The 19,869-nt window shown below is 45.0% G+C and overlaps 1 protein-coding gene across 2 annotated transcripts in view; it reads left to right on the top strand.

Moving 5' to 3' along the window:
• ADAMTSL3 (ADAMTS like 3) overlaps positions 1–14,771 on the top strand; it is a 280,064-nt gene extending 265,293 nt beyond the window's left edge. For both annotated transcript variants that reach the window (XM_081888376.1, XM_081888377.1), the window contains 5 exons: positions 1,148–1,331; positions 5,374–5,578; positions 9,491–9,600; positions 12,958–13,172; positions 13,604–14,771. In XM_081888376.1, coding sequence (XP_081744502.1) covers positions 1,148–1,331; positions 5,374–5,578; positions 9,491–9,600; positions 12,958–13,172; positions 13,604–13,734 — 845 coding nt within the window. In that variant the 3' untranslated portion in view covers positions 13,735–14,771. The remainder of the gene's footprint in view (positions 1–1,147; positions 1,332–5,373; positions 5,579–9,490; positions 9,601–12,957; positions 13,173–13,603) is intronic.
• The last annotated feature ends 5,098 nt before the right edge of the window (positions 14,772–19,869 follow it).

Below are 19,869 nucleotides of genomic sequence, written 5' to 3'. Positions count from 1 at the left end.
CAAAATGCAAGACGTCCTATTTATGGATCTAGTTTGGCCATTAGATCACACTAATGTTCTCTGAAGCTTCCTGTTCAGTGAAAGTTCCTGCCCACTTTTTAGGGTATCTTCAAGGGCACTGCTTTAGTAGTAGGTTAAATGCCATCTTTGAGTGGAAAGATCATGAGTTCAGTTCTTGGCATGTCTACCAAGGAGGACCTCATCTGGCAAGAGTAGACCTTGAAGGACTTGCATCTGAAAACAGCTGTTTATAGAGAAGATGGATCTGGCCTTGGGAGACGGTTGTCCTGTGAAATATACCCAGAGTCGAGTGTAAATTTAATGTTCTTTATTCAGCTCATAGTAGCAATGAATGAAACTTTCCCCAAAATGTTTAGCTGTGTATACATTATTTACACAATGGGCCCCGCGTGGTTGGCTAATTCCGGGCTGCGCCTGTAGGCCAATTAGGTTGCGGATTCACCTCCTCCAGAATCCTGATTGCCTGTTCCTGCAGGCCAATCAGGTTGCTGAGTCACTTCATCCAGGCGCCTGATTTGCTGTTCCTGCAGGCCAATCAGGTCACTGATCCACTTCCACCTGGAGCTGGATTGGGTGGCTTCTGCAGACCAATCAGACTGCTGCATTCTAGATCCTATTGTTCTAGGATTCAGCTCAGTACATAACACCCTGACTCAGGATATGGCAGATCCTCATATCCCAAAGCGTTCTAGGTTTTAAAAAAAATAATTGATAGTTTATAGCAGAGTTAAAAGCTTGAAAGCTGAACCTATCCAGTCCCACCACCACCACCACCCATCCCGTTCTCACATCAGCAGCATCACTTAAAAGGGTAAATAAAACACACAGAGGTTCCAGTAGTAACCTTTGCTTACAGTTTCTTCATATCTACAAGGATGGTTTCACATTCTAAGCCTACATGGTGAAAGCTAATTTCATGGCTATTTCATAAGAGGGGGTACAAGGAGAAAGAGTTGGGCAGGAAACCACAAAGTGTATTTCCCCTATCTATTAAATTCAACCCTGTCCTCTGCTGACTGGAGGCATGCAAGGTTGCTCATACCCAACAAAGCTGACATTATATTTGAGGTGCAACCTGTAACTTATACTCTTGTTTACCTGTTGCTTTCTCTCCTGCTTTTAATAGAGTACAGATGGCAGCTTGGCGACTGGAATACTTGCTCTGCTACTTGTGGGAACTCAGGAACCCAGTTCCGAAAGCTGCTGTGTGTGGGTGCGAAGGAGCAAGAAGTGAACCTGACATTGTGTGACGAGAGTCAGAAGCCGACTGTGAATTACCAGTCCTGCAACACCCACGATTGTCCTGCCAGGTATACACGTCCTTTTATTTTTTAAAAAATGATTTTATTAAAGCTTTTTCATAATACAATGAATGACAGAAATCAATCTAAATAAAAACAAAAACAGGGAGAGAAAGAGAAAACACCAAAGGAAAACCCAAAAAGAACAGAACAGGAAAAATAAAAAAGAGGAAAAATAAAAAGGACTTCCGATTTTCTGTCTGTCTAAAGGAATTTATTCGAAATATTCATTCTAGAATGACATCCAATTGATCTGCTTTCTGTTAGGCAATATTTTCCCAATCTTCCAAGCCAAATGTCTCAGATTAATTCATTTTCCTTTTTACACAAAAGGGTATGCACTTCCCGTTTCTTGTTTCTTTCAGTATTTTATCTATCTATCTATCTATCTATCTATCTATCTATCTATCTATCTATCTATCTACCTTTTTTAAGGTCCAGAGACCCAACAAATCATTAGTATTTTATCTATTTTTGTTTTAAAAGGTCATTTATTTGTGTTTCAACTTTTTTTTGTTTACTATCAAATTACAATGTTAGTGTCTGAATGTCATTTATTAGATAGATGATAGATAGATAGATGATAGATAGATAGATAGATAGATAGATAGATAGATAGATAGATAGATAGATATAGATAGATAGATAGATAGATAGATAGATAGATAGATACTTCTTAATCAACATTTCCTTAAAATGTCTGCTGGAATAGAGTGGTCTTTGTCAAGCACCTGAAGATCAACAGGGAGTTGCAATCTTCAGAAAAATGATGGATGACCCTTAATATTAATTCCAAATGGGGGTTTTTTGGGGGGGTGGCAAAATAATAGAGATGCCACCAGGAGAATATGGGGTGCATGTGTACTGTGTTAAGGGTAGGAAAGGGAACTTCACTGCATTGTTGACAAGGTCTGATTTGGGCTCTTAAAAAACTGGTTTTAATTACAGTGGACCATTAATGGAGAAGATCTGCTTTTGGAAAGTATGCACTGGCTAGTGCCAGTGTAATCAGAAACCCACCCCTGCCTGCCAATGCCCAAAGCAATTTTTCAGGCGGTTTAAAAACATCTGTAGTGCTGTTTTTAAACGGAGTAGAGGACAAATGGATAAACAAATGTGCTGCTTATAACAATTTTAGAAGGAAAGGGTAGCCAGATAAACTGAAGCATGGGAGGAAAGGGGAAGACTGACAGCAGGACCCAGCATTCAGTCTGCAGATATATACATATGTCATGCAAATTGTGCAGCCAGGAGGAAATTGGACTAACACCGCAGGTGAAGTGGGACAAATCCCTGTCGGGTTGCCCCTCCCCTGCTGAATGTTTCCAGCAGAGCCTCAGCCAAGTTGAATTTTAATATGCCAATCATATTTTGTGTCTCAAAGCTGTGAGAAACTGTAAACCAGGCTCCGTTCAGATCAGTTCTGGGTGTTTTCTCACTACACAAAGGGAAGGCCAACTACATGTGATATTAAGCATGTCTGTTGCAACCACATCAGGGTTTTATACAAAACAATCACAGCAGGCCGGACTGCAGCACACAGAGAAGAGACGTTTCTCCCTTTCCTCCCCTGCTGTGGTCTCAGTAACAGCCCCCTTACCTACAGCTAATATTAGCTCTGGCAAGAGAACGTTTGCCCTTGGTACCTCGCTAGGAGGGATGCAGGAGAAATTATGCTTGGTCCACATTTTCCTGCAAACGTACCCACTTAACAATTCCCCAAACAATATGTGAACCCCAGCACACAGCCACCTTTCAAAATTTGTGTTCTCTGCATTTTGCAAAGCAGTTCAACAACAACAAAAACAAATGCGTACAAAAAATGGATATGTTAGGAGAAAGCATGTATGAAAATGAATATCCAAATGAAAATAATATGCAAAAAAAATATATCATAATGGGGGGGAAGTGTTTATTTCACAAAATTGCATACAAAAACATGTGTTGGAAGAAATGAACAATAAAATGCTGGTAATTTTTCATGAGAAGCAGAAATTAACATTGGTAAAATGAGAAATGAAAATTGGCAGATATCCCCACCCCTGTTTGCTACATTGGCAATCATTCCTAGCTGGATGAAAAGGTCTCTGCCACTGGTGTCCTTACTTGGTATTGTGTTAAATTCACCTTCTGTTATTTTCTGTGTTGCTTTTAACTGTGTTTAGCTGTTTTTATTGCACTTTTGTACATTAACTTGAGATGTGTAGGGAAGGCAATTGATTGATGATGAGGATGAGGATGATGATATCCAATGAAGAGTCCATCTAATAGCGGCAGTATTTATGAGCATGGATATGCTATTTTCTTAACCACTGTGGCTAATAGCCGTTGAGAGAGCAGAGTGCACTGCAGTGAGAAACCATGAACAAATTCAACCAGGTTTAAATGCAGCAACGGTGCATTGGGGCAATCAGAGTGATGCTGGCGGCGGCAGCATCCTGGTAGCAGCACTTCTGATTGCTGGGATGGGACTGGGCAAGGCAACACAGAGAGGTCCAGGGAAATCTGGGTTGGTCGCGGTGGCCCTGCAGGTGTGTGCAAACCTGCCAGATGCTGCCACAATCTCATCGCTTAGCCTCCCCACTCCACCCCAGTGAATGCAGTGCAGCTGCCTTCAGAAAACTGCAGCCACTGCCTCTGCCTGCAACACACCGGTGCTGTTTAAATGTGCTGGTCATTCAACAAATAGACATAAACACACACAAAGCCTTACTTGTACAGCACTGAATGTACAGCCATTTAAACCAGATTTCTGGCACTGTGGTGTACATTGGGCTACAGGTCCTTGGTGTGCTAATGATCTGGCAGAAGAGCTCTGCTGGATCAGATGGAAACCCAATCGAGTCCAGCATCTGATTTGCATCACTTCCAGCCAGATGCCTCTGAGAAGCCCATAGGCGGGGAAAGGGAGTGCAGTACAGTGGTACCTCAGGTTAAGAACTTAATTCGTTCTGGAGGTCCATTCTTAACCTGTAACTGTTCTTAACCCAAAGTACCACTTTAGCTAATGGGGCCTCCCGCTGCCGCTGCACTGCCGCTGTGCAATTTCTGTTCTCATCCTGAAGCAATGTTCTTAACCCGAGGTACTATTTCTTGGTTAGTGGAGTTTGTAACCTGAAGCGTCTGTAACCTGAAGCGTCTGTAACCCAAGGTACCACTGTAGTCCTCTCCCCAGCAACTGGTATTCAGAGTCATAGGCCACACTCTTGGCATACATTTAAAGCACTGTGGTGCCACTTTAAATGGCTTCCCCACCCCCCAAAAGAATCCTGGGAACTGTAGTTTATTAGGGTGCCGGGAGTTGTTAGGAGACACCCATTCCTCTCACAGTTACAGTTCTTAGAGCTCCCCATGAAGAAGAATTGATTGTAAAATTGCCTGGGAATTGTAGCTGGGGGGGGGGGGGAGAGGGGCCTTCTAGCAACACTCATCACCATTGGCAAATGACAACTCCCAGACTGGTTAAAATGGTAGGATAGTGCTTTAAATATGTACTGTTGATGTGGCCTGTGAATCTGAGCTTCCATATAGCCAATAGGTATCATGGATTTGGGACGCAGGTGGCGCTGTGGGTTAAACCACAGAGCCTAGGGCTTGCTGATCAGAAGGTCGGCGGTTCGAATCCCCATGACGAGGTGAGCTCCTGTTGTTTGGTCCCTGCTCCTGCCAACCTAGCAGTTCGAAAGCATGTCAAAGTGCAAGTAGATAAATAGGTACTGCTCCGGCGGGAAGGTAAACTGCGTTTCCATGCGCTGCTGTGGTTCTCCAGAAGCGGCTTAGTCATGCTGGCCTGGAAGCTGTACGCTGGCTCCCTTGGCCAATAAAGTGAGATGAGTGCCGCAACCCCAGAGTCGGCCACGACTGGACCTAATGGTCAGGGGTCCCTTTACCTTTACCTATCATGGATTTACCATATAGCTGCCATGGACATTAGCCATCCTAACATCTGAAGTCACAACAGATAGCCCATAGTGCTCTCTCGCTCTCTGTTATGATGTGACTGTTGCTACTTCTGCATTTTTGTCTCTGCTTTAACATTTTCTCTCTGCAGGTGGACAACGAGTGCCTGGTCCGAGTGCTCGGCTTCATGTGGCAATGGGTTCCGCCACCGGCAGAGAATCTGCAAGCAAGTCATAGCCAATGGTACTGCTGTAACGTTGCCTCTGTCTGCTTGCACACGCAAAGAGCATCCTTTGGAAAGAAAACCTTGTGTGGGACATTCGTGTACAGAATGGCTTATTCATCCATGGGGCCAGGTAATTAATTGTTGATTGACTCATTAATAGATGGACTTCAGTCTACATCTATATCTACATATATAAATAAAATTTATTATGTATTATTATTTATAAATTTATTCTTATTCTTATTCTTATTACACCCACCACACAGCCTCCAGTGAGGTTTCCTACACAATATATAACTGAATACAGCCCAGCAGAAATGCTTCATACACACTCATTTTATTGTATTTTAGCAGTTGTGTTTTGTTTGTTTTTCTGAGGATTTCTTTAAAGGAAATTAAACAGGATGGACCGAAAAATAATAATATAATACACCAACAGGCACAATCCCAGTGCGTTTCAGCAGGGGAAAAAAGGATCAAGGATTGGAGAAAGGGGGACAGGGAGATAAGGAGTCATCACAGGGAAAAGACAAGCAATGATACATTCTGTGTTTAGGTAGCAGCTTAGAATCCAGGCATTTGACCAACTCACGCTAAGGTGAAAAAGTGTTTGGGGATATTTTATTTTATTTATTACATGGTTCACCATTTCACCTCACAACAACCCTGTGAGGTAGGTTAGGCTAAGAGACGGGTGAGTGGCTCAAGGACACCCAGTGAGCTTCATGGCTGAGTGGGGATTCAAACCATGGCCTCCCAGGTCCTAGTCCAACACTCAAAGCCAGACTCAAAGCATGGTGAAATTCAGGAGGAAGGGAGGCAGATATAATCTTCACATCAGCCCTATGAGGTACATTAGGCTAGAAGATAGCAACTAACGCAGGTATTTTCCCCAACTTCTATGAATTTTGAAGCCTGATTTATAATAATAATAATAATAATAATAATAATAATAATAATAATAATAATAATAATAATGTGTTATTGTTTATTCCCTATACACTGCTTGATTGTAAAAGAAAAACATCAGAAGAGGTTTATAAGAAGCATAAAATGATGTAGGTAATTAAAGGCATCTTACAGTATATAAACAAACAAAGAAACAAACACATTAGTATTAGTATTATATAAATTTGTATACTGCTCTATACCCCCTAGATCTCAGAGCAGTTCACAGCATAAAAGCTCAATATAAAAAACAGAAAAGACAACCCCTTCCACAACACATTTTAAAAGGGCATAGGGTGTCAATATACTTTAACCAGCATTTAAAAACCTAAAGAATCTAAAAGACAATTCTGTTTTTTAAAAGCTGGATTAAAATGTCCAACCCAACATTGATAATCAGTAGCCAAAGGCCTGACAAAAGAGAAATGTTTTAGCTTGGTGCCTAAAGATGAGTAATGATTGCACCAAGCGAGCTTTTCTAGGGAGAGCACTCTACAGTGGACGCTCGGGTTGCGAACGTGATCCGTGCGGGAGGCACGTTCGCAACAGGCAGCACCGCATCTGCGCACACGCCGGTTGCGATTTGGCGCTTCTGCGCAAAGCATGATTTAGCGCTTCTGCGCATGCGCTGAAACCCGGAAGTAACCCGTTCCGGTACTTCCGGGTTCGGTGCGGTGCGCAACCCGAAAACACACAACCTAAAGCGTTTGTAACCCCAGGTACGACTGTACAAGCAGGGAGCCACCACTGGAAAAGGCCCGTCCTCATCCTGCATTTGCAAAAGGCACGTGGAAAAGTTGAGCCAGGACCTTTATTCTGGGTGTTCAGCAGCTGGCAGCCCTTGACGCACACCTGGGCCTCCTGAGCTGTGCTGTGTAGCTCCCTGATTCTCAGCCAGAGAGCCGAAAGACAGGTGGGGGTTTTGCACAGTATCTGTTGGCTACGGTGCTTTGCAGCTGGCCGTTTGGAGCGCGGGGAAGCGACGAGACGTGCCGCTGCAGAAAATGAGTGGCTGTCCGGGGGCCTTGCTCAGCGACTCGGAGCGTTTGGCTCCATCCCGTGAGAACTCCCCTCTGAGCAGCAAAGTGCTTAGATGGCAGGCCGTGCCAAGATTATTATTATCTTTTGTTTCAGCTACTTTGATGAGATATTCTGCTGAAATATTTTTTCAGCGCTAATCATAACATAACACCACGCCATGGAAACCACAGCCAAATATTTGACTTCTAATTTTGCTGTTGAATTAATTGTGGCAGCAAGAGCCCAGCAAGGGGGGGGGCGGGGAAGGGGGGGAGAAAAAGAACAACCTTTCCCTGGGCTTCTCCTGGAACAGTAGCAAGAGGCTGTGCTGTGGGAGGGATAGAACTGTCAATCAATGGCAGAATGGATGATGCTCTGCATACAGAAGACCTCTGATGCAATTCCCCGGCTGTATCTCAGGTGTTTGGAAAGACCTTTCTCCAACTGAGATCCTGGAGGGTCACTTCCAGCCAGAGTGGACGATACTAGGCTAGGTAGGAAGGGTGAGGCATCTGCTTCGCATGCAGAAGGGAATAGGTTTGTACCCAGTGTCACAATACACCATCCTAAGGTGTCACCATTAGCAATGGAAGGGCAAGCCTCACTGCTGTTGTGACATTTCTCCCAGGTTCAGGTTAGGTCCCTCCCACCATGAGTGAATTGCAGCCATTCACTTCAGTTATTGGAAGTAAATAGACCATCAAGGATCCTCATACGGAATGGCCATAGCTCATTAGTACCAGAATGCGGGTGGCACTGTGGTCTAAACCACTGAGCCTCTTGGGCTTGCCGATCAGAAGGTCCTTGGTTTGAATACCCGCAACGGAGTGAGCTCCCGTTGCTCAGTCCCAGCTCCTGCCAACCTAACAGTTCGAAAGCATGCCGGTGCAAGTAGATAAATAGGTACCGCTGCGGCGGGAAGGTAAACGGCATTTCTATGCGCTCTGGCTTCTGTCACAGTGTTCCGTTATGCCAGAAGCAGTTTAGTCATGTTGGCCACATGACCCAGAAAGCTTTCTGTGGACAAACGCTGGCTCCCTCGGCCTGAAAGCGAGACGAGCGCCACACCCCATATGTCACCTTTGACTGGACTTAACCATCCAGGTGTCCTTTACTTTTACCTTTAACTCATTAGGCTTCACATGCAAAAGGTCCCAAGGAAAGACTCCTGACTGGCACCCAGGAGCGCGGCTGTCAGCCAGAGTAGGCCAGACAACACTAAGCTACATGGCCCAATGGCCTGATGTGCTTTCTTATCTATGTCCTACATCAGGCATAGGCAAACTCAGCCCTCCAGATGTTTTGGGACTACAGCTCCCACCACCCCTAGCTAACAGGACCAGTGGTCAGGGATGATGGGAATTGTAGTCTCAAAACATATGGAGGGCCGAGTTTGCCTATGCCTGTCTTACGTCAAGTCCGGGGGGGGGGAGGGCCTTGGCTGTCTGCTTTTCTCCTCCTTAGTGTTGCCCTTGTAGAATTCAGCTGGGGAAAGAGGATAATAATAATAATAAGAGGAATATATTATTTATACCCTGCCCATCTGGCTGGGTTTCCCCAGCCACTCTGGGTGGCTTCCAATAAAATATTAAAATACAGTTGTCCATAAAACATTAAAAGCTTCCCTAAACAGGGCTGCCTTCAGATGTCTTCTAAAAGTCAGGTAGTTGTTTATTTCCTTGACATCTGATGGGACAGGAGTTCCACAGGGCGGGTGCCACTACCGAGAAGGCCCTCTGCCTGGTTCCCTGTAACTCGGCTTCTCGAAGCGAGGGAACCGCCAGAAGGCCCTCAGCGCTGGACCTCAGTGTCCGGGCAGAACGATGCGGGTGGAGAGGCTCCTTCCGGTATACTGGACTGAGGATGTTTGGGGATGGGGATAAAACAACAACTAGTCAGCTTCACCTGTCATTGACTCTTAGCCTCTGCCTGCCCCTGCTGCTGGGCTCCCTGTCTTCCACCTTACCAGCCCCAATGGGTACCTGCCACACAAGGTTTAACTATTTGCATCTCGTACTGGTAGGTGCAGATCTCCATGTCTCTGACTGGTGTTGTTTATCCCTTTCCTTTTCAGTGCACAGGCCAATGCACAGGTCGCGGAGTAGGCTTGCAGCATCGCCTTGTTCAGTGTCAGCATTGGAACGGATCCGTGGTATCGAACTCACTGTGCGATGAAACGAGCAGGTACAGTTGCCATCCGATAGGAATGGCCCTTTACCACTTTTAGCACTTCCAGCAGATGTTGCGTCACACATTATTTTTAACAGATGCTGCTGGGAAGTTCTGGGTCAGTGGCTGCCTCATCTTGCCACCCTTGCGCAGCCCCTTTGATGTTTAGTTAGGTTATGGCTGCTTGCCATAACTACCACTTCTAAATCAGAATTGGAGCCTTTTCTTCTTCTTCTGTTAGCAGCAGGCTGTCCTCCAAGAGCTGAAGTAATGACAGAAGCTGGAAATTTCATTTCATTTCACTTTTAATTTGTATACCACCTTCCTATATTACTATGCAGCAACAAAATATACAACAAAGAACACACACCTTACAATAATCTGATGCAATACAAAAAGCCGTAATAAAGCCATAATAAAACATAACTTTATAATGGAACACCTTATATCAATAAAGTAATATTCAATAATCTATTAGGATATATTAGTACAGTCAGGGATGCGGGTGACGCTGTGGGTTAAACCACAGAGCCTAGGACTTGCCGATCAGAAGGTCGGCGGTTCAAATCCCTGCGACGGGGTGAGCTCCCGTTGCTCGGTCCCTGCTCCTGCCAACCTAGCAGTTCGAAAGCACATCAGAGTGCAAGTAGATAAATAGGTACCACTCAGGTGGGAAGGTAAACGGTGTTTCCGTGCACTGCTCTGGTTCACCAGAAGTGGCTTAGTTATGCTGGCCACATGACTCAGAAGCTGTACGCCGGCTCCCTCGGCCAATAAAGCGAGATGAGCACCGCAACCCCAGAGTTGTCAGTCACAAGCTTAATCCATTCTGGGAGTCCGTTCGACTCCCGAAACCATTCGAAAACAAAGGTGCTGCTTCCAGTTGGCTGCAGGAGCTTCCTGCACTCAGTCGGAATCCACGTCGGACATTCAGCTTCCGAAAAAACATTCACAAACTGGAACACTTACTTCTGGGTTTGCGGTGTTCAGGAGCCAATTTGTCCAACAACTAAACCCTTCATGACCCAAGGTACCACTGTACACAATAAAATCAACTCTCAAAACATCAGTAATTAAACAGAAATCTGAGACTGGAAGGCCAAATGCAGCCCCCAGGCCTCTCTCTCTGACCCTGGGATTCCCCCCAGGCCACATCCCTCACTGTCCTTGCTTCACACCTTCCTTGAGTGTTTTTGCCAGGCTGGGATATGTCATTGAACTCTGCTTATAGCTCTCTCTTGCCTGGATGTGGAATAGAGGGAGTGTAGAAATGAACCAACTGTACCAGTTCTTTGTTTTGCCTACTTTCACCTCTGGTTCTGCCAACCACTGGAATGTGGTCCTCAGAAGGCTGACCAGAAGTGAATGTGACCAACAGACTGCATTCTGACATGTGTGAAGGCAAGTATAGCTGCTCTCTTGGGTCTCCATCCTCCTGGCATCTGCCGGGATGACGTAGGGCTCTTGCCCAACATCTCTCAGAGTGTGGCTATCTCCGGAACCGCAGGGTACAGTCAAGATTTTTCCAGCCTGGCAGAGCTGATTCTAGCCAGGCTCTTTGTACTTCTTCACTGGCCATCCAAAGTAGACCTGGTCAACATCAGGACTGTGGATGTTCTCCTGTGATTTGGCTGCCAGTGTTACTGCAGAGGTAAGCAAACTTCCAGGGAAATTGTAAAAGTGGAGACAGAACATCTGACACACTTAAATGTAAATTTAGAAATTTAAGAGCATTCCTGTTTACCGAGGCATTTGATGACAGGAGGCACTGTTCCCTGGAAGCTCTGTGATCACTTGGTTTCGTTTTTAAAAGAAAGTAAGTTTTATTGTTGTTGTGTTTGCTGCTCTGAGCTCGTTTGGGAGGAAGCTGAATAAACCACCACCACCAGGCCAGTTTATTTTTGGATCTAGTGAGGAGCAGTGCTTGAGAAACCTCATGATACATTTGGGGGTAAGAAGGAGGACAAAGGATTGCCTGCTTGGCCACCAGTGGCTGAACCATTGCAGTTTTCCATCTTAGCAATCACAGGGAGATGACAAGGTGCCCTGCCAAGCTGTGATTGTGGGCTTGCATGTTCGCTGCCCCCAGGGCAAATCGTGGCAAGCCAGGTAAAGGTACCCCTGACTGTTAGGTCCAGTTGCGGACGACTCTAGGGTTGCGGCGCTCATCTCGCTCTATAGGCCAAGGGAGCGGGCGTTTATCCGCAGACAGCTTCCAGGTCATGTGGCCAGCATGACTAAGCCGCGTCTGGCGAATCAGAGCAGCGCACGGAAACGCCATGTACCTTCCTGCCAGAGCGGTACCTATTTATCTACTCGCACTTTGAGGTGCTTTCAAACTGCTAGGTTGGCAGGAGCAGGGACCGAGCAACGGGAGCTCACACCGTTGCAGAGATTCGAACCACCAACCTTCTGATCGGCAAGTCCTAAACCACAGAGCCACCCACGTCCCTATGGCAAGCCAGGTAGGGCAAGTCAAAAGCCAGGAATTGTGCCCCTCTTGCCACACCAACTGAGTAGATGCTACTACTCTCCTATGAAAATCCGCTTGACCCCAATACCCTCTGTATTTAACATGAAGAAAGATGGGGATTGGGGTAAATGTCAAAGTTTGCCCAACGACACAGTAGGATTTATTGTTTGTAGTGGGGTTGTGGCAGAAATAAAACAAAACTCCAGGCTATGGATTATCTATTTGCACATTTTTACCCTACCCTTCAACTAAAAAGGCTCTTGAGAGAAGTTCCTGCCTGGAGTTTTTAGGAGACCCTGTTTGCCTCAAAGAGCTGCAACTCCCAGACCGGTTTAACAGGTAATCCCTCTTCCCAGGGAAGTATGGGATTTGTAGTTCCGTGAGGGGAACAGGCCGCTGCCGCCACAATCTGCCACCTGAGTCACTTTTGCTCAGCATGGCTCATGATAGGACTGCCCCAACTGAAAGGGGAATTCTACCAATGACAGCTCAGAACCAGAGTGGTTGTTGTGAGACTGAATTTCACATACTGACCTGGAACTATGCAGAGGATTATTTTGCCTGTACAGTGGTACCTCGGGTTAAGTACTTAATTCGTTCCGGAGGTCCGTACTTAACCTGAAACTGTTCTTAACCTGAGGTACCACTTTAGCTAATGGGGCCTCCTGCTGCTGCCATGCCGCCGGAGCACAATTTCTGTTCTCATCCTGAAGCAAAGTTCTTAACCTGAAGCACTATTTCTGGGTCTGTAACCTGAAGCATATGTAACCCGAGTTACCACTGTAGTCTTCTAGTATGTTTGTAGTGACGTTACGTCCTAAATAACACCGACCATCGGATTCAGTCTCAAACAACATTTTATTGGGGGCTTTTCTCCCACCTACCCCACCTTTCTGCAGGCCATTGATGAGAAGAAACTGCTCTACAGACAAATGTGACGTGTATTGGAGGGCGGGCCCTTGGCGACCGTGCACTGTAGATTGTGGAAGTGGATTCCAGTCACGGCAAGTCAGCTGCATACACAGGAGAAATAAGAGGCCCGTAGGAGATCCGTCGTGTGCCTGGAGGAAGAGACCAGTGACCTGGAAACACTGCAATGTCACTTCTTGTGACAGTATGTAAACATTTATTTCCATTTTTGAACTCTCCGGCCGCTTGTGGCAATTGCATGTAGACAGTGGCGCTGAACTCTTAGTTCCGTAATGAACATGATAAGCCGTCAACCAAACCCCACCCTCCCATACTATACAATGGTGCGACATTGGTGTGCCCCAGTTCAGCAAAGGGCTTGATTCTGAAGAACTAAAATGCAAAACAACTCCCAAGATAGGCTCAAGTTAGCGCAACGGACTGGACCCCTGGCCGTTGAATGCAACTCGTTCAGAGCAGCCTGCAGATTATTCTGCCCATAGTGTTGTTGTGCAAGACCTGAGAGGGAAGGAGAAAGGATGTGAACATTATCTAGGTCTCCCGTTCGCATTTGCCCGAGATGAGATGCTGTAACTGCCCTTTTTCATTCTTGTTGCATTTCAATGTATTTTTCAGAAGGCGAATGCAAGGATACAACTCACTACTGTACATTTGTAAAGCAGCTAAAATTATGCATGATAGACATCTACAAACAAAGGTGTTGTCAGTCTTGTGAAGAGCATTACCCTTCTGTGGGAAGTTCATGATGTCGCAGCGAAGATATCGCGTGAAGAGAATGTTGTTTCAATCCAGCCTGCTCTGGACAATATAGACAATCAACCAAGAACATGTGGTGGGGAAGGGGAAATGGATGAATAGAACATGCTATGGATAGTCCAAGCTGGGTTTTCCATTGTCTCTCCTCGACTCCTACCCACACCGGTCAATAGCTCTGTTGCAACTTAAGCATGGTGTTGGAAACATCAGTTTTAATGGGGTTGCAAGTGATTCATTGGCTATCAAGTAATGCTCCCTGCCTCATGAAGACAATTCGAGTTTAGCAATTGTTGACAACTATTCCCAAAATACTGAAATGCAGCAACAACTCATATCTGCTTGTTGCCTTTCTGGTTTGATCTACATCAGTACAATTCTCAAAGTATATGGATTCAGCCATCTGTGGCTGTAATATTTCCCCCCCAGAGGCTGCATTTCCTTAGCGTTTGAGAAAAGGACATTGTCACAGGTCTTGTTTTATTGAGATTAGCTGTCGAACGTATCCCCATTTTGCTTTCCTTCCTTCATTTAAGCGCCTGCAGTAAAAGGCAATGTACCTGACATGATGGTTTTCAGACCTGCTATGGGATTGTTTTCTAATCGACGAGGCGTCATTTGGGGCAGGGGGGCAGGTTCCCCAAAAGTCTGCTTCAGCCTTGTGGGAATGTGATCAAAGCCAGGGCATGATTCATTGAATGTGAAAACTGGATGCAAGAGGGTTTCTACATGGGAGCTCGGAATTTGCGTTTGGGGTCTGAGAAGTTTCCCCTTCTGCTTGGTCAGATGAGAAATGAGAGTGGTTCTCTGGGCCAAGGGTGCCTGTCAGGCTGGATTGCCCTTGAAGAAACCTCCTATATACTTTTCCAGTCATTGGAAAGAAAGAAAGAGGGGGGGGGACCAAACAAAACAGAAAGAGCTGTTCTTCATTGAGACAGACATATGTTAAGTATCAGTTTCAATTTGTTTCCATTCATCCTGACTATCATACATTTAGTGATTGCATGCTAGTAAATTCGCAAAACTACAACCTCAAGTAGCTCTTTTCTTCCGCGCAAATTATGTGTGCAAAGCCTGCCAAGGAGCCAGTTTTTGATTCTCGAAAAAATACAAACAATATGGAAATATAAATAAATGCAGCCACATTTGAAATAATGTATACCATTCTGGCTGGCCGGCCTCAGAAAGGAAAATTTGGAGCTGGGAAAAGTACCATGGGGTGGGGAAGCACAAATGATCAAGAGGTCAAAATATTTTTCTTATGCAGGAAGGCTTAAAGACCCTTAATTTAACTAAGGCTGCAATCCTAACCCCACTTAACTGGGAGTAAGCCCCATTCAACTCCATAGGAATGACTTCTGAGTAGACAATATATTTATTGAGCTGCACTGTAAGAGGGACATGGCAGAAGAGAGCTAGGTAACTTGGTGGCATCCTGATGTTGCATTGCAACTCCCATCATTGGACACACTGGTTGTTGTTGGTGGGCACTGGAGTCCAACAACTGGGGAGGGGGGCGGTACCACATTGCCTACCCACCACCCAAATGTTTATAAAATTAAGCGAAGTGGATAGACAGAAGGTTCGCATGTCTTTCTCCCATAATATTAAAATTCAGAGTCTCCCAGTGAAATCGATTGACATTATTTTAGGACAGGAAAGAAGCACCGCATCACACAATGCAGAATTCACCCATGGAATTTGCGGTCCGTGGCTTATGTGAGGTGATAAAGCAAATTCACAGCACAAAGTGATTCGACAAAGTCATGGCAGAGGAGATGCATAATGGACCAGGAAAGGGGATGAGGAGAGTGCTTCCCCAGGACTGACATCACAGCTGATGGAGCTTCCTTGCTCTGGCAAATGAATAATGTGGCTTTCAGGATTGTGACAGATTGGCAGAGAGGGGGGTGAAAATCAAAGGCTGGGTACTTCTTTCCTTTCCTTTGTCAAGGTTCCTTCTTCACCCTAGCAGTTTAAATGGTGAAACTTTGCTTTTTTTGTATTTCTGATGTAAGTTAAAGGTTGCATTTTGGCTGACTATAGATCTCTTTGTAAGCGCCAGCATCTTTTGCAAGTGAAACCTGTGCACTCAATATTAAGTGTCAATGAATTCAGTGTAGCTTACTTCTTTACAGTCCTGCCACGTGGCTGATTGGGGATGTAAACCTGGGTCTCCCCCATCAAATTACAACACGCTAACCTCTACCCCCCACCCCCTTTGCTTGCTCACTGTTCTATGATTGTCAGCTGACCCAAATCAATTTGGTATTATACTGCTCTTTGGGAGTTGCATATAATGAAGAAATATAATGTCTGCATTTTGAGACTCTCCTTTGAGAGGTTAGGTGAGGAGGCTGTTGTGATGAGCTCCCTGTGGCGATCACACAGGGTCCCCGGACGTTTGACAGTCTATCAATCCCTGTGCCACCACTGTGATTGCTTCCCCGCTGCCACCAACCCATTTCACTCGGGTACACACGGAGTCCAGACAGTTGTTAACATTAAACCAAATAAACAAGTTTATTTTATAAGCCTTAACAAGTTTATGGTTTCAGATAATTTTTCTTCTCAGTTTCTTTACTGGCCTATACCTTCCTAATAACTTCCCAACTGTCTATCTGACTCCTTTTAACAGATTCACTCTCTCACATCAAACCACAGACTTATCCTCCCTCTCTCTTCTCTAACACCCGACTGACTCCTTAACAACACTAGCTCTAACTCCTCCCCTTGGGTTCCCACTTGCCAATCACTTCACACTCATTTAACCCTTTCCTTATGACCCAGCATGATGTCACCTAGGAGGGCAAACGCCACACTCCCCTCACTTCAAAAATTTGCCATTGCACCACTGGTGCATGAAAAGCACTGTAGAACCTCCAGGCTCAGAGGCAATGCACCACTGAATACGTGACACAGAGAAATGAACAACACGGATAGCCTGGTGCCTTTGTGCCCTGCTTGAATGTTTGCCAGGAGGTATCTGACTGGTCACTAAGCAGAATGCAAGATAGAGGATAGCCTCCATCAGGGCTCTTTTCATACTGTTAAGCCTCTAGTAGAAAAAGAAAATGCTATTGCTGTTTTCAGTTTTAACTGGCTTGCTTTTTATTTGCAAGTCCTGTGCTCTTGCATAAATGCCCAAAGGCAAATTTGGTTGAACTGGGCCCTCTGCTGATCGGCCAGAAAAGAAACAGCAGAGATTTTGTCCAGAGGGTGTTAGAGGAAAAATTAATGCACCATGATTTTGGTTTTGCCTCACTGCTAATTAAACTAATGCTGCTGTACAGAAAACCTTTCACGTGGGTAACCGTGGCCTTTGCTGACAGCAAGAAAAGCGATATAGACCCACTCAGTGTAATGATATGGACGCTAAACACCTTGGGCCAATTAGCAGTCAGTAGAATCAAGAGGTAAAGTTTTTCCAGGTGGGAGAATTGCATATTTGAATGTTCAAAATGCTGGGGAGGAGGACGGGTAAAACCCCTGTAGATAGTAGCTTGGTTTCCGCAACATGGTAGGCCAAACTTTTTTTAGCAGAACTTTTTTTACCAGAACTGCACAAACATGGTGGCTCTGAGAGAGGAGCTTGCAAGAAATGGGTGAGCATCTCCGTTTCGGTTTCTCTTATTTTTCCAAGTTCAGTTTTCCACATTTCTGCATTTGTTTAAAAAACCACCCTCATGAAAATTCATCAGTGTTTTAATGCAGATTTCTCCCAACTGACACTTTTTCTGTTAATTTCAGTAATGTGTGTGTTTTTATGGATTCTTTACCCCAGTGTGGTGTGTATTTTTTGTACACGTTATTAAGCTGGAGACCTGCGCTGCAAAATTCAGAGAAGTGCAAGTTTTTAAGGATGGCTGTGTTAGTTTTACCACTTGATTCTCCCCGTATAAACTGTCCCTTTTGACACATTGGTGTCAGCAGGAGTGCAGAGAGCCTGTACTTAACTTTAAAATGATTAACTTTGGCTGCCCAAGCTTTTTAAATCAGCCATGGGTCTTGTTTGTTTATACCATTTTTAAATTAAAACATGTAATATACTTTTGTATATATTTATTACCTGATCTAAAAGTGCAATATTTTTTGTACAGTGTGTAATAAAGATTTTGGAACTTTTTTTTCCTTGTTTACTGAAACTTACCAAATGTTTTTATTTTGTATTTAATATTTGTAAAGAATGAACTGCTAGCATCCCTGTTTTGCTAGTACTTTGGTTATAAATGCATGTCCTAGGGAAGCATAGCTGTGGGTGATGGTTGCAGCAGATGGGTATGGTCCTCTGTAGCCAATTCCACTGCTGCTACATTAACCAAAGATGTCTAATATTATTTGTTCACTGGCTTAACTTTGGTATTCACAAAAATAAACACTCCTTTTGGCTATCCCAGTTGCTTTTACTATATGGAAACGGTTTGTTTCAGGTTCTTTACACAGTGCATTATTAAAAACTATGGAATGTGCTCCCAACTTGGATGCATAGCTGCCAACTTACAAATTTGAAAATAAGGGACCAGCAGCCTCAAAAATAAGGGATCAGCAGCCAAAATAAGGGATTTTAGTCAGCCAGCTGAAATACAAAGTTAAAAGGGACCAGATAATTTGGGAGAGCAGCGCCGGTTTTTAGCCCTTTGTTTCCAGAGGTTGCTGCTCAAGACACCAGCTGATGAAACACTGCAATTAAATAACTACAAGCAGCAACCACTTTCCGCACAAAATGAAGTCCAAGCTACAAAGATGCTGCTGCACTTCTGTATCTTTTCTCTCGTGCTCCATCTGCAGCTCTCAGTTCCATCAGGCGGGGCAGGAGGAAGGGAGGAATAGCGCCCGAAGTAAACCCGCAGATCAGACCATCTATGCTAGACTACCACTACAAATCTATGGGAGAAGTGCTTGCAGTCCTTCCTCCGCTTTCCCCCTCTATGGTTAGCCCTTGGAACACCTGCCTCCTCCTCCTCTCTCTGAACTGCTTTCTCTATGGTTGCCCTCGCTCTCTCAAGGATCCTCAGTCCCGGCGGGGGGGGGGGGGGGCTCCTGGGGGCCGAGGCTGGTGAGAGGAGGCCGGAGCGGGCCGGGCAGCCAAGCAACACAGTTGGAGCCTCCCTCCTCCCTGGCCAGCAGGGAGGGAAGGAGAGGAGCTGCTTCCTTTGAAACCTGGGAAATTTAAGGGACATCATCAATAAGGGACAGCAGCGATACACGGCGCTAGGATAAGGGACTTTGTCGCCAAATAAGGGACAGTTGACAGCTATGTTTGGATGGCTTCAGAAGATTAGACAAATCAGTGGAGGACAATGGTTACTGGTCATGATGGCTATACTCAGCCTCCACAGGCAGAAGCAGTATTGGCTCCGAATATCAGTTGCTGGAAATAACGGGGAGAGAGCTCTGGTGCTTACGGTAGGTCCTGCTTGCAGGCTTCCTCTGGGCACCTGGTTGGCCACTGTGAGAACAGGATGGTGGAACGAAATGGGCCATTGGGCTGATCTAGCAGGCTCTTCTTATGTCCTTGACAGGGTGGGCAGAGCAGGCAAGTACCCAAACCAGACATGAAATCCCATCCAGGGCAACATCATAGGAGGCCGCCTCAAAAGACTCCTTGTCAGCCAGTTCAGCTGCACAAATCCACATTTCTGGTCTGTTTCCTGTCTCTATTCTAACCGCTGAACTGGTTCTCTCATGCTCAGGCCCAGGGAGCTGAATGTGTTGAGCTGGCACCCTTGGCAAGTGTTTGAAGGAAAGTGAGGAGATATAGAAGGAATATTAGAGTCTCTAGATCTGCAACACTCACTGATGTCGGGTGGAAAACGTAGCAAAATGGAATCTTCTCCAGATATTTTTGTAGCGCTTAATTTTTCTGCGGGAATTTTTGTGTTTTGTATGTTAGTAATAATTCATGAATAGCAACAGCAAATAAACATTGAGCAAGCGTCTCAGGTTCAAAGTTTTGTCATGCTAAATTAAATCACTCTGAAGGTAATCAGATTATTTTTTTCGTGATGACAATTATCCCAGTTTTCAAATTAAAAATTTTCTGGAAAAGCCATACCGCTGGATTCAGCCCACTTACATGTGTAAATATCCACTTGATGTTATGGTTATCAAGTAAATAACGTACTTGT

The sequence above is a fragment of the Podarcis melisellensis genome (assembly GCF_964234715.1).
Source record: "Podarcis melisellensis genome assembly, chromosome: 14".
NCBI lineage: Eukaryota > Metazoa > Chordata > Lepidosauria > Squamata > Lacertidae > Podarcis > Podarcis melisellensis.
Note: the sequence above shows the minus strand (reverse complement) of the source record. Positions and strands in the feature narration are given on the sequence as shown.